The sequence below is a fragment of the Miniopterus natalensis genome, chromosome 12 (genome assembly GCF_054644295.1).
Source record: "Miniopterus natalensis isolate mMinNat1 chromosome 12, mMinNat1.hap1, whole genome shotgun sequence".
NCBI classification, from domain to species: domain Eukaryota; kingdom Metazoa; phylum Chordata; class Mammalia; order Chiroptera; family Miniopteridae; genus Miniopterus; species Miniopterus natalensis.
In genome coordinates, this window is record NC_142092.1 from 71382414 (window position 1) to 71396825 (window position 14412).

The window sequence follows — 14412 nt, forward strand, 5'->3', positions numbered from 1 at the left end:
TTTCCATCGAGGTGAAAGTCACGAGCACTAACCATTTCAGAGTCAGCAGCAACCCACGGCTTTCGGTTCCTACTCAGAGTTGTGGAACCACCACCTCTGTCTAGTTCCAAAACATGCCCATCGCCCCAAAATAAACCCCGTACCCACAGGCTTTTGTGTCAGAGGAGCGTGGTCGACCGGCCCGTGGCGGCGTCTAGCAGACATCAGGTTCACGTTCCCGACCAGCCGACAGTGAACGGGGAGCCTGCGGCAGGCAGATCCGGGCGCAACACCACGCGGCGAGAGGCCTGCGCGCACTGGCGTGCCGTGACCCCTCACCGCGCAGAGCAGCCTGCGGCCTGACAGGGTCCTGACCAGACAGACGTTAATGCAAAGACTGGGCCTCCGGACAGACTCTGGAGTTTAGTCACACTAACCAGTACTGGTTTTCTAGTTGTGACGAATGGAAAGATGTTAGCAACGGGGGAAACGGGGGAGGAAGGTGTAGGAACTATGGGCCGTCTTCGCAACTTTTCTGTCAAGTTTAAGTTTGTTTAAAAGAGGAAACCATAGTCTTGACTCCTCTAACACTGCTCTACCCAGCTGCGCCCAGGTGGCCCCCGCCCGGTCTGGAGCCCGAGGGGAAGGGGTGTGGTGGTGTGTGCGCCCCGGTGCAGGCATCTGCAGTTTAACCTCGGCATCCTCGCCTAGGGGACCGTCCCTGTGGCCTTTGCGGGCATCGAGTCCCGACCCTAAGCACTAACGTGGTCCGTGTAGACCGCCTTTGTCCGTTTCCCAGCGGCTGGTGGAGAACATCCTGAGGGGAAAGAACACTGGTCATTACCTGCATCGGCCTCGCTCTCATCGTGAGGACCCGGGGGACAGCTGGGTGGTTCTTTTCCAGCTGGTTCCCGGGGTGTCTGTCCTCCGCGGTGTCACAGGGAGCAGCGCGTGGAGGCTGGCGGTGACCGCGGCTGCACCCGCATACCCCTTGGGAGGGAGGGGCTGTCCGCGCTCCCGGTGCGTGTTTGGCTTTTACTGGTGTGTGTAGCAGTGGGTTTGATGCAAGCAGAGAGCCCTTCAGGAAGCTGTAAAATGTGTGGAGCAGAGACTTGGAGAGACAGGGCTATATTTTTATTCCACCTCCCCTGAAAATGACACTGTATCTGTCTAGCCCGCAAGCCCACACTGAAGCGGTGTTTAAAACCTGATACTAGGCTGGCTGGGGAGGTTCCCAAGCACCGGCCAGGGCTCCCTTGTCATCTGTGTGCCACGTCCAGCAGTGAACACAGGTGCACGTGTAGGGATGGGGTTCTGTCTGTATTTGCACAGAACCCTTTCTGAGGTTCTTTTATCATCTCTGCTGTCACCTGTTTCACCTGAAGGACTTGACCTCTGATAATGGCTGGTACTAGATTCAGGAAGCAAAACCCAGGGACAGGCGACACTGTCTGATTCACCCTGAAGGCGGGTAACGGGAAGTCCTTTTCCTTCCTCAGAGGCAGGGAGGAATTAGTGGGTTAGGGAGCCCTCCCTCATCCCGCTAAAACGTCCTCTACATGCTGTCAAATTAAGGAATGAATTGGAAAATAATGTAGCGCAGAATTAAGCTTAATCCTTTATCAACAGAGCCTTCACCTAAGTATCGTCACATGGAGAAGGTTTGGGGTTTTGCTTTTTAAAGTCTCTTTGGTGTGGCTGTGCTTGCGGAGAGGATGACAACTGTGCCGTGGGGTCGGGAGGGATGGGCGGCTGGGCTGTGCTAACGTCAGCGTTGCCCCGGCCGGGCTGGGCCTGAGGGCAGGCCTCCCTGCTCCACAGCCGCCCGTGTTAAAAGCAAAGTGGGGACCACTCTGTCACTGCCGATTCTGAAGGCCTGGTGCAGTTCATGGGGTGACATGTAGGCACTTCAAACTCAAAATGCCAAGGAGAAGATTAGGTGGCAACGTTCCTAAACGCCGCGCTTCCATATCAGCTTTTCCTCAGAACCCTGTGTTCCCCTTGTCCACCTGCTTACACTTCAGAGTCCCGATTGATGTCGCCTGTGGCATTTCCAGAGGACACTGTTGGAGAGCCTGTGGCCTCCTGACCGTCCTCTGCCGGGTCCGCCCATCCAGGTAGACCAGGCAGGTTGGGGGAGGGAGGCGGGTCCGCTCCAGGCAGGCAGCAGGAGCAAGGCCCCTGGAGAGCGCAGTGACATGGCCCAGGAGGCTCCTTGGTCACAAACAGATGGAGTTTCTCAGACAGAAAACAGTTGCCAAGTGTCCCGACCATGGCAGTAGATGCTGCAACTGCACCCATCCCCGAGATGGGCCTGCTGGGCTGCCCCTCGGACCCCCAGGATGGGTACAGGAACCTACTGCCTGCATTGCTCTGCGTCCAAGCCCAGGACTTCCTTTCTTTGGCATCATTATGTGGTTGCAGTTACTGTGTGTCACGTGTGTTTTCCTGCCCACAAGTAGCAGCGGTGGCCGCTGCAGAGAGAGGCCTGCTGGGGAGGCAGGAAGCCTCCCAGGTCCTTCCCCTCTGTGTGACAAAGCAGGGGTGGGAGGGAGGACCGCCTCACACGACCAAACCCAGCTCGCGCTCGCCTTGTCAGTTCTGGAAAACCACATCGGAGCTGAAAGCACCTGTCCAGCTCCCCTCTCACCAGTCCTGTCACCATCCCCACCCCGTGCAGCTAGGTGCGGCCTGCCTTTGTCTGCTGCGGGGCTCGGTCAGCAGGCCCTTTCCCCGCTCCTCATTAGCCCCATCCCCGGGCGTGGGGCGGGCGGGGGGCAGCTCGCTGAGGCCCATGGCTGCCGACAGGCTCCGGTCATTTACTGTGGTGTCCCAGAGGCCTTTGTACTTCGTCCCAGGGCGAGGAAGCTTTTCACAGCCAGCAAGCCTCCGGCGGAGCAGATTCAGAGAATGGAGCTTAGGAGGGGTACCATCTGAAAGGGCAGAGTGACAAAGAGCCGGGAAAGGTTCCGCGTGCTTGCGCTTTCCTGACATTTAAGCTCTGCGGGGCAGCAGCTGTTTTGATCTTGAACCTCCTCGGTTCAAAACAGTGCGTTTCCATCCAGTGGCTTAGGAAGTGCGAGAGGCAGTGTGCGGCTACTCCCGGCGTTGAACCTTGGCAGGGAGGCCAGAGAAAGGGGGGCGGGGGCAGCCCAGGTAGGCAGGTGGGGCCGGGGGACAGTGTCAGCGACTGGCACATGCTCCGCGGCCTGGGGTGCCTGGCTCTCGGTCCACAGTCATTGTTCTTGGGGCAGCAGAGGCAGAGCCAGCTGTGCCCGTGAGGGCTGTCCAGCGGTGGGCGATGCTCTGGGCGGGTTGCCACTGCTGCTTCATCCACATGTTCACTCGCTCGCTCCCTCTCTGATGCCAAGACCGGCCTCTGTGGGGACAGACTTCTCGGGATGTTTCCGAGGGCCCTGCAGGTGGCTGCAGGGTTCTTGTTTGTCCTGGTGGCCATCCTCAACCAGTCTGGACCCGGGGTCAGGGAGGTGAGGGGCTTCCCTTTGGAGTGTCAGTGCCAGCTTGGCTGGGACTTTAAAGAGGGTCAGTGTGCAACCCCTCCCCCAGAAGACTCCTTTATGGAGTGCCTGGTATGTGCCCCAGGCTGCATTCGGTACTTTATAGAGGAGGGAGGCCTCACCCTTTTCCCACAGAGCTTGGTCTCAGAACTGTGACCAGGGACTTGAAGGCAGATGGCGCAGCGGGTCCATCTTCACCCCCGGTTCCAGCCCAGACAGCCCTGCCCCGTCTCACCCAGGCAGCACAGCCAGGCCCCTGTGGGCGAGCCCCTGGAGCCCGTGCATGTGGCTCCCTCATCCAGCAGAGAAGGAGCTTCGACTTTGTCTAAGGAATCCCGCGTCCCCCTGGACAGTGACGCTTCCTCCCTGGTCCTCAGACCTGCTGACCCCCTGGCCGCTCACACGTCCGCAGTGCAGGTTAGAGACGAGCCTGGCAGAGAAGACTTGGAAGTGGAAACTCTCGTCACCCTCAGTCACAAGGCTGTTGTGGGACCGCTCCCACCAGGTGGTGCTTGCCGTTTGTCAGACACTGTCCACGTGCTTTCCCCTCACAACACATTTAATCCCTGTCTGAGGTCACCAGCGTTAAGGACAGACCAGAGCCCAGCCTGTGCAGTCTGGCTCCAGAGCCCAGGCTGTGTGGTGTAGACCAGCCTTGCCCGGGCAGGTGCCACTGTTACTGCAGGCAGTCCCGCTGGGGTGCAGCTGAAATAACTGGTCATCTCCCGAGCACCCTCCAGCGCTCAGATCCTGGGCATGAAGACGTCAGCAGCTCTTTGCACACAATATGGTGGAGGAGCTTTGGGCCACTTGTTTTGACGGGCGTCTCCTCCAGTGTGCTGACTGGCAGCTGTTCCAAGGTCTCCTGGAAGGTTGCTCCCTCCTCCCTGAGCCCTGGCCGTGGGCAGGAGTGAGGTCACGGGAACAAAGTGCACCTGCGGGGGGGGGGGGGGGGGATGGAAATGCCGCCACTCGGGATACGTCACCTGCAGTGCCACGGAGACACGGAGGCCGCGCAGCCCAGGCCAGGCTGCAGCAGCGCGGTTTGCTTTGCTGGATAAGTGGGGCCTCTTCCTCAGCCCGGGCCCCTCTCCCCTCCTTTTTTGAGTTGCTGTCCTTCCTTCCCCCTCCCCTCCTCCTTTTAGGTCCCTATCTCGCTGGCTAACTGTTACTTTTGTCTTCTCCTCCCTCCTCTCCTTGGACTCGCCATCTGCTTTGATCTTTTCCCAGCTCTTTCCAGAGCCGCACTCGCTGGTGGGATGAATGGCACGTTTCTGTTCTCGGGAGCATTAGTGCCCTTCCTCGCCCGCCCGCCCCACGCCCCGCGGGTGGGCGGCTTTTATCTCCAGATGGAATCTCCTTAGCTTCACAGTACACCAGCCGACCTCGCTGGGCTGCAGAGTTGATTTAAGTTAGTTAATAGTGAGGTTTTTTGTTGCCCCAGGCCTGTTTTTTCCCCCATGTCTTGGATGCTGAGCAAAAAAACCCACAACTTTGTTGTTGAAAAGTGTAAAACAAAAATCCGTTGAAGGTGAGATGCTTTGGCAAAAAGGAAGATCGTTGTAGGTGAGTGTCTGCAGCATTCGGCAGCCTTGTCTTGCCCCATGCTTTGGAGCCTGGTCCTGGCCACCCGAAAACCAGCAGTGGAGGAGTTTGGACAGGAGGAAGGGAGGGAAAACAGGGAGTGAATCGGCTTTGTTTTCTTCTATTAGAAATTCAAGAAATTAAATCATTTAAATAGGCATGTGAACACCAGAGAAAAGCCCTTACCGTTGGCACTTGAGGGAGCACTTCACACTGGACCTTTGAAAAAGAGCCTGCACCTGGCCAGACCACAGGCCCAGTGAGGGGAGACTGAGTCAGGGCCCTGCCTCGGAGCCACCTGCCAGGACAGCTGGGGGGTACAGCCCCACCAAGCCTCCAGAGCCAGAGGAGGACACTGCCCAGTGAATTCCGTTCATTCTGCTCTTGGATAGGAGCCACGTGACAAATCTCCTAACTTGTACCTGAACCAGACCTCTGGCTTTTCCAGGACATCACCAGGCTGTGGTGGGGGCAGATGGCATCCTGGGCACCAGGGCACCTGCCAGGGTGTCTTCGGGAGGGAGGTCACAGGCTCAGGCCATTCCGACAGCCATGGCCCTCCCTGCTGTAAGTCTCCGTTTCCTCTTCTGTAAAATGGAGATGAAGAGAGCGCCCACCTCCGTTACCATGGGGATGAAGTGCGAGGGGTGTGAGCGTCACAGGCTCTCGGGTGCAGGGGCTGTAAGTTAGTGAATAGCCCTGCAGTCCTAAAACAGCACTTTTCAGACCCAGGAAGACCCTAGCTCAGCACCAGCACCCCCATAACACAGCGCTCGTGTGAACTCTGAGCACCAGCGTTTACTTTGATTCTTGGAAAAGACAAGTCCTTCAGGTTTTTCCTCCTTGATTTTGTGTCACAGAACGAAATGCCTGCCCCTCTGGGGCATCTTTCCCATGGTGCCTGGACCACTCCGCCAGCCACTGCTCAAAGCCGGGTCCCTCCCCAGCAGCCTCAGCCTGGAGCCTGCAGCAAACGGCCAGTCTGGAAGGAGCTCCACCCCAGACCTGCTTAGTCAGCATCTGCGGGCATCAGGGCCCAGGGGACTAGTGTGCTCGCTAACATTTGCATCCTGCATTTCAGCATCCCTGAGAACAGCTGCAGAGATGGATTCTGGGCCCAGCCCAGAAACTCCGGCTCTAGGGTCCTCAGTGGGGCCCAGGAGCTAGTGAGGCCAGCACTGCTGGTCCACGAACCACATTCCAAGCAGCACCCTACCAGAGGGGAATGTCCTTGGCACAGCTTGACCTTGTAGACCTGGCCCACACTGTGGCTCATCTCGAGGGTGGGATTCAGTGTCCCGCGAGGACAGAGCAGCCCGGACAGGAGAGGAGACCTGCTGCGACCGGTGAACTTCTTATTCTGTCGCTCAAACAGCCAGTTTCTCTCTTGCTCTCACTACACACCACCCTGAGGGCTGGCTCCTTGCCGTCGCTCAGGGGCCTGGCTTAACAGAGGCACCACCGTCTTGTGAGTCCACCCCGAGCGCAGCTCCCGCCCTGGAAGGAGAGAGGGCCCGGGGAACCCCACTCGCCCTTCTCTGGCTCCAAATAAAGTGACACCAGCTACCTCCATTTCCCGATGCGTCGGCTGGGGCCAGCCACACAGACCAAACCTGACTGGGAAGTTCCCAGGTGCTGGCAAGGGCAGGAGGACCTGGCAGTGAGCCCTGGGAACTCATACAGGGAAGCCCAGGAGTCCCAACAGGCCCGGGGGTACCAGGGTCCTGGCTCCTGGCCCCCGCCCCCACCCCGTGAAGCCTAGTTCTCTACCCCACACTTCACATGAGCCAGCCTCCCTGATTCTCAGGGATGGAGTGGGTCATCCATTCAGCCAGCACACGAGTCAGGGACCTCCGGGTTGGCGAGGTAGGGGGGGCTGTGGCCTCAGAGTTCACAGTCAACTCAGGGAAACTGACACTAACCAAAATGCAAAGAATAATTATACAAGCTCAGTTGTGAGGAATGAATGCCTCCACAGAAAAGACCTGAGCCAGGGACAGGGCCGACTTGGGATTCTGGGAGGTTCCTCTGATCTGAACTGCCCCCAAAGGGGAAAGGGAACTGAGGGGGAGGGAGCACTAGGGGGCCCGGCAGCATTTTCAGCAGGGGGGTGAGAGGAGAGGAGCACCCACATACTCAGAGGGTGTCCAGCAGTGAGGTGAGTGGCACGGTTAGAGTTACAGCTGAATAACCACTAGCGCTTACCAACAGGCTGCACGACTGTTACTTGACCTCACCGTTATCCCACGTGACAGGTATTGTCTGTCACTATCCCCAATTTCCAGATGCGAAGACCGCAGCTGGAAAAATTAAATGACTGCCCGCGTGGCATTGCTGAGGCGGAGGCAGAACTCGGACCTGCAGAGCCCTCCGCCTTCCCTGGCTGCAGGAGGGCCCTTCTTGCGCCTCACTGAGCAGGGCTGGAGGGAACTCGGAGCTTAGACTGGGGAATGGGAAGATCAACGATTTGCCACCCCAGGACTCAGAGACTTGAGTGTGAGCAGTGGACAAGCCCAGGTGGCTGGCTTAGACCCCCGAGTGGTTGGTGGCATCATCACTGAGCAGCTGGAGGAGCCGCGGGTCTGCAGGAGGCAGCCAGGAAACTCAGCCAGGAGACAGCACAGGTTTGCCAGGCCAGGCCCCCCGAGAGCAGAAGGGTTCAGGGCAGACATTCTTGGCAGCGTTTGGGGAGAGGCCCTAATTCCAAAGGTGAGCAGGGCCAGGCAGGTAGCACAAGTGAAGCAGGCTGGTGTAAGCCCTGGGGACCCCTGCACCACAGCTGCATGCCCCGCCCTGCCCCCCACCTCCCGCGCCCCCCCCCCCATCCCGATGGCTGCTCCTCCTGGACTCACTCTGATGGCCGCCAAGTGGATAGGCGGGGGCCAGGCCTTGCCCCAGCAGGTCACATGGCGGGACTCATCCGCACAGTGACCCATGCGACAGGCCCACAGTTACTGCCCCAGATCTCCTGGTACTTCAGTTGAAGCTGGAGATGCAAGTTAGGTAAAGTTTCCTGAATTTAAATGCTAGTCATTCATGTTAAAAATTGCCAAAGGAAGCCCGGCCGGCATGGCTCAGTGGTTGAGCATCGACCTATGATCCAGAAGATTGCGGTTCGATTCCCGGTCAGGGCACATGCCTGGGTTGCGGCTCAATCCGCGGTCCAGGCTTGCAGGAGGCAGCCGATCAATGACTCTCTCTCTCATCATTGATGTTTCTCTCCCTCTCCCTTCCTCTCTCTGAAATCAATAAAGATATCTTAAAAAAAAAAAAAAAAAAATAGGTGCAGGAGAAGGAATTCTCCAGAAACTTGGTTTCTTTTGTAAGGCAAATGTGGTTGTCAGGAATGTCTCCTCAGCTTATAAAATGGCACTTGCCCGGGGTTTTTAGCAAGGCCCCTGGACAGGGAAGGACCGAGCTCTCAGCTCAGGTACCACTGGGGCCGAGTTAGCTTGGCTGTTTTGTCCCGGTTAGTTTCACCCCACCACTCCCCACCTGCCAATTTACCAAGTTATCATTGCTACTGTTTAAAAAAAAGTTGCTCATTTTAGAAAGCTGTCTGTCAAAAATGCTTAAAATAAAAACAGTCTTTGCACTTGAAGAAATACGCGCCATTTATCCTGAAAGACTGGGTAAGAATTTCTCGGCAACATTGGACACGTGAACCATTTGCTGTGTTTGCAAGAAAGCCAAGCAGGTGTTTCTGGTATGTGGCCTTTGGTGAGTGGGCACTTTTAAGTTCATTTCTTTACTCAACAAATATGTATGGAGCACATGCTAGATGCCAGGTGATGTTCTAGGCCGTGGGGACATGGCAGGAACCAGATAGACGTGATCCCTGCCCCCACAAAGCTGATCATCTAGTGGGGCTCACTGGCCACCAAGCAGGCCATGAAAGCCAGTGGGGGCAGAGGGCAAGTCCAGGGAGAGCAGAGAGACGGGAGGCAGGCTGGAGGTCAGGAAACTGGGCTCAGAGAGGGTCTATGAGCTGGGGGGCCTGCGCCCTCACTCTTAGGGGCATGGCCTCGGTGGCCTTGGGGGTAGACCCGCAGCTGGACTCATTTCTGGGTCATTTACAACTCAGAGTGTGTGGGGCCTGGACCGGCCCTTTCGAGTCCACCTGACTAATGCTTAACTGCCCTTAGGCCCAGCACATCACACGGTGCTGGTGGGTGCTGGAAGCCAAGGGGTCTGCACAAGGTAGACCATGGTGTGTTCCTGTGCACAGAGTGCCGCTTCACTTTCAGACGCAGCATCTGTAAGGGCCAGAATCCCTAATGAGGACAATCAAGTAAACCATGTGTTCGAGCATCACCGTCAAATTAGATGTAGCCTATTAATTTGTTGATGGATGGCAGGCATTAGCAATCGTGGAGTCATTAAGTTTCAGGCCTGCAAGGGACCTCAGATCAGCCCTTTGTTTCCAGAAGCACCGAGACCCAGAGAGATTAAGTGTTTGGATCAGGGTCAGCGGACGGCGCCAGGGCTTATGCCCAGTGGGATCCATCTGGTCGCCGATGCCTCTAGTGGGCTTAAAGCAGCTGTGCCCTTCACCCTGCTGACAGCCTCTGCGTGGAATCGGGGGGCTGTGGCCTCCAGGGGCTGAAACAGACCACGCCCTTTGGAGGGTGGCGAGAGGACTGCACTTTGAGTGGCAAGGGGCCTCAGAAGGATAGCAGTAGTGAGGCCCCAGGGAAAGATCCTCAGAAAGACCATATTCCTGATCCTAAAACCTGTGTGGCTACAAATCATGAAACAGAATGAGATGGGAGGAAGCGGCAAGAACGGTCACTTCCCTGGGGTCCTGGTCCAGTGTGCAGGGAGTGGGGCCGCTCGAGAGCTCCTACGCACTCATGCAGCCGGGCATGCAGTGACCGCTCATAGCCCCTCCTCGGCCCCTCCACCTCCCACTGGCCCCGGCCACACCCCTCCTCTCAGGTTGCTGGAATGTTCCACACTTCGCTGGCCTTCGGGCCTGGACACCTTCTTCCTCTCTGCCTCCCGCCCCCCTCCCCTCCGTGCCCCAACTCTGCAGACTGGTTTTCATACTTCAGATCTTATTTCAGATGTCCCTCCCTCCGGGGGGCTCAAACGCAGACTTGGTTGTGATCTAAAAGGAACGCAGGTGTCTTATTTTCTCTGGATTTGGCGTGGCCTCTGACTCGGTCGTTGTCCTTGGTTCCAGGTGACGGACCATGCCACCACCGCCCTGCTCCACTACCAGCTGCCCCAGATGCCGGATGTCGTGGTCAGGTCCTTCATGGTAAGCGGGCGTCAGAGCTGAGACTCGCGTAAACCTCGACTCCCCTCCCTCGAGTGAGGCTCGCAGGGGCAGGGGTTGTCCTTCCTCACGGCACGCGCCTCACAGCACAGGTGGACCAGCATCGAAATGATGCTTCCTCTAAGCCGGGAGGGATTTAGGAGAAGCCTTTTCCGCTTAGTTAAGGTGTTCTTCTATCATTGCGGAACAATTGGAGGTTTCGGAAGTGATCGCCCAGCGGTTTCCAACAGTCAGTAGGTGTTTGGTGAGCTCCTGGTCTTAGCCAGGCCCTGTGCTGGGCGCTGAGCAGGCCACAGTAACTGAGATAACCTCACGTGTCTCCCAGGACATATCATCCTTCGGTTAAAGGAGTTGGGGCTCAGGATGAGAAATGACCCCAAACAGCCACCCCGTGGCGTGCTGGATCCGCTCCTGCCGGCTCCTGTAAACCCCAGTTTTGCGAGCTGATTGTTCAGCCATTGGTAGGTTGGAGTCAGACATTTATACCATGGAAAGTGGCAAACGCTACGAGTCAGGACTGCTCCCCCGACCTCCAGAGCCAGTTCAGCAGCCCTCTGCTGCCCAAATTCATCGCGTGACCGCCCGCTGGCCGAGGCAGGACCAGCAACTGGCTCCGCAGGTCCTGGCCGCGCCTCCGGTTCCTGCCAGCGGGGCTGCCAGGCAGAGCGCCCGCGGGAGCACATGCCTGTCAGCGGGCCCCAGCGGTGGCGGCTGGGCGGGGTATTGCTCGAGCCCTTTATCCCGTCATGTTTGCCGCAACAGGTAAGCTTCTTAGGGAGCCTGCAGTTCATTTCTTGGAAGACACAAACCTGGCTCCTGGTGCCGGGAGCTTACGCCAGCCCAGGTGCTCAGCCAGCCGTCTGCCCGGCGGCTCCTTCGCGTGCCCAGGGAGCAAGTCAGCCGGCCGTCCCCAGCGGCTTTGTGTTTGGGTAGACAGAGGCTGGCTTTTAACCTAGTGTGACTTACTTGGGAATTTGGGGACCATTTGAACCTGATCAGCACCAAAGGATAAATAGTTTAACTCAATGACCGGAAACCTCCACCGCGGCTGTGCGCGGGGTTTGTCCCAGACTCGATTGTTGCTCATTGAAATTCCCGGTACCCCGCCATGACGACTTGAAATGTAGTCGGCACCGGCAATTTTTGAGTCTCTATGGAGACTGAATTTTTTAAAAAATCTCCAACACAGACGCCGGAAGGGGGCGGTGTCCGGGGCACAGGCTGCCCTGTGAAGGCGGCTGTGATGCAGAGGGGAATGTGTAGCCACAGACCTGCGACTCCTCAGACACCAGCCTTCCCCCACGGACGTAATTCCAGGCGACGTTAAATGACGAGGTTCGTGAGCCCGTCACAGCGCGAACTTGCTTACCTGTCGGTGTGAGTGAGTGTGAGTGTGAGTGTGTGTGTGTGTGTGTGTGTGTGTGTGTGAGTGTGTGGGGGGCGAGTCTCCTTGAGCGGCGGGAGAATTGAATTACGTGCGCCTCATCCTTATTCATGGCGCCCGCGAGGACTCTGCACCCTGAACCGCTCGGGTGTGTCTTTGCCGCTTATTATGTTACTTGGTGGCACGGGGTTGTCCCCACCCCCACCCCAGGCCTCACTGTGACGGTGAGGGATGACCCTGGAATCCGATTAGGCAGGAGGCAGGTCAGCCCCGGTGGAGAAATCAAGTCGACAGCGATGCGAGGTCTCCCTCTGCACGGCCGTGGGTGGGTGGTGAACCGGGAAGGATCGATCCCCTGTCCCGGCGGCCGCCGGGCGCAGCGAGCTCACGGCCAGGTCGCGGCCCGCCTCCCAGCACGTCCTGCCCGAGGGGAATCTGTTTCAAACGCTCCCTCGGGGCCGGGGCGGGTGGGGGCAGAACTGCAGTAGCAGCCCGTGACCTTGTGGGCTCCGCGCAGCCACCCTAAGGCCTCTGTCCTCGCGGCCGTTAGGTTGGCAGGAAGGATGCCGCTGGCGGCGCCGGGTCCCGTGTCTTCACTCCTGTCCCCGCTCTCTTTCCAGACCTGGCTGCGGAGCTACATCAAGCTGTTCCAGGCCCCCTGCCAGCGCTGCGGGAAGTTCCTGCAGGACGGCCTGCCCCCCACCTGGAGGGACTTCCGGACCCTGGAGGCCTTCCACGACACCTGCCGGCAGTGACCCCGCCCTGCCGGGCCCAGGTCCGCACAGCCCGCCCCCCGTAAGACGCATGCCGCTCGCGAGGCCTGAGCCTCTGGAAGGACAGATTCCGTCTGATGGGACACTCGCGGGCGTGCGGGGGGCCCAGGCCTTAGCGCCCAGTGTGAGGAGCGAGCAGCGCGTGGCGTGGGCGATGCTGGCGCTCCACCCTCCTGGATCGTGTTCCCAGTCACTCCCGTGAGCCCATGGTCCGGATGAGCCCCGTGTTCACACACATTGTCGCGCTGGGTGTGCTGTTCTGTTTGTAACTTATTTTTATAAGCAATAAACCTGTACCCAGGGTAAGGCTCCGTTTCTTGCCTTTTTTTTCTTCCTTGATTTTAGAGAAAGGAAGGGGGAGAAAGAGAAACGTCGATGAGAGAGAAACAATCCACCCGCCCCCACACCCCCACCGGGGACCGAGACCGAAACCCAGGCATGTGCCCTGACCAGGAATCGAACTGTGACCCGGTGCCACTGAGCCACGGCGGCCGGGCCACTCCCGTTTCTGAAAGCCCGCCTGCGGTCAGTCAGAGACCGAGCAGACCTGGCCTTTGGAGAGAACACTTAGTGATGTCTGTGTCTGAGGACAGGTTTTTCTGCTTTTTTGCTCTCAGGAGAAAGGGCAGTGTTGGCAAATCTTCCATTTCAAAGATTCTGGCAACTCAAAAAAATATATTGTCCTTTTTGAGAAAAAAGTGCACGGATGCTGCTTTTTACTAAACCAGAAGCACGCACCACCCTCCCCGCCCCCCCAAGGGAGAGGGCCCTGCCCGAGGCACCAGCTGGTGTGCCTGGCTTGTTTGTCCTGAGTTTTTACCTCAATATTACTATGAACAGCTTCCCGCCAAGTCTGCTGGGTTCACTCAGGGCCTTGATCCCCAGCATTTAAAGCCGTCGCCTTAGTTTATGAAGTTCTTGAGAAGGGTGGGGGGCCTCCCAGAGCTTTCCCAGCCCAGCCTATGCTACAAATCACGTTCTCCTAGCAGCAAACGATGCCAGAGAGACGCCGCCTTCCGAGATGTCCCCAAGGACGGTGGCTCCCACCTGGGTCTAGCACCACCCAGACACTCCCACTCACCCCCACCCAGCCGAAAGGAGCAGAGGATGCAGGGGACTTTAATGATGGAAACGACAGGGCAGGGCCAGGTGGCCCAGTAGCTTTGCAGGAACAAATTTTCAGGCCCCAGACTGACCGAGTCAGGTGCCCTGGGGTGGGGTCCAGCAGCCTGGTTGTTCACGAGCCCCCCCAGGTGACTGATCGGGCTCTGGAGGAGATGGCCCTGCGTTCAGTGCCCGGCCTGGGGGCACAGTGAGGCGGCGAGGGGCGGTGCAGGAGTGTTTCCGTGCAGCAGAGATTTCAGATCGAGCACCGCGGTTCATCACACTCGAGGTGCCTTTGCTTGTAAGATGCACCATTATTTTATGAACCTCTAAGAAAGAAAAACACGCTGCCAATTAAACTATGGCACGGCCTTCCTGGTGATCCTGTGTGACATGAGTTGGCCACACCAGCCATGCCTTGCTCCAGAATTCCTCTCATCTTCCGGGGGGTTGGTGGCAGTTTCTCCCGCCTCCGGTCTTAGAGTCTGTCACGTGACAGGCCGTCCCTTTACAGGGTTCCAGCAGCGACTGTTGCTGTCACAGGGCTTGTGTTTAAGTCACTCTCGTTTTACTTAATGCCATTCACATCATTTCCATTGGTATATTATTACAAGGCCATTCACATAATTTCCATTGGTATATTGTTACAATTTTCTAATTTACGTTACTATTAATCTCTGACCGTGCCTAATATATAAATTAAACTTCATCGCAGGTGTGTGTGTGCAGGAGAAAGTAGTGTACGTCGGATCGGTGTTGCCCACGGCCTCAGGCATCCATCGGGGTCTG

General features: G+C 57.6%; 1 protein-coding gene across 2 annotated transcripts in view; it reads left to right on the top strand.

Annotated features, from left to right (window-relative positions):
• MED27 (mediator complex subunit 27) overlaps positions 1–12825 on the top strand; it is a 144434-nt gene extending 131609 nt beyond the window's left edge. The window contains exons 7-8 of one of the 2 annotated variants that reach the window (XM_016196596.2): positions 10267–10344; positions 12367–12825. In XM_016196596.2, the coding sequence (XP_016052082.2) occupies positions 10267–10344; positions 12367–12501 (213 nt within the window). In that variant the 3' untranslated portion in view covers positions 12502–12825. The remainder of the gene's footprint in view (positions 1–10266; positions 10345–12366) is intronic. The other variant, XM_016196597.2, reaches the window with a different exon arrangement.
• Positions 12826–14412: the final 1587 nt, after the last annotated feature.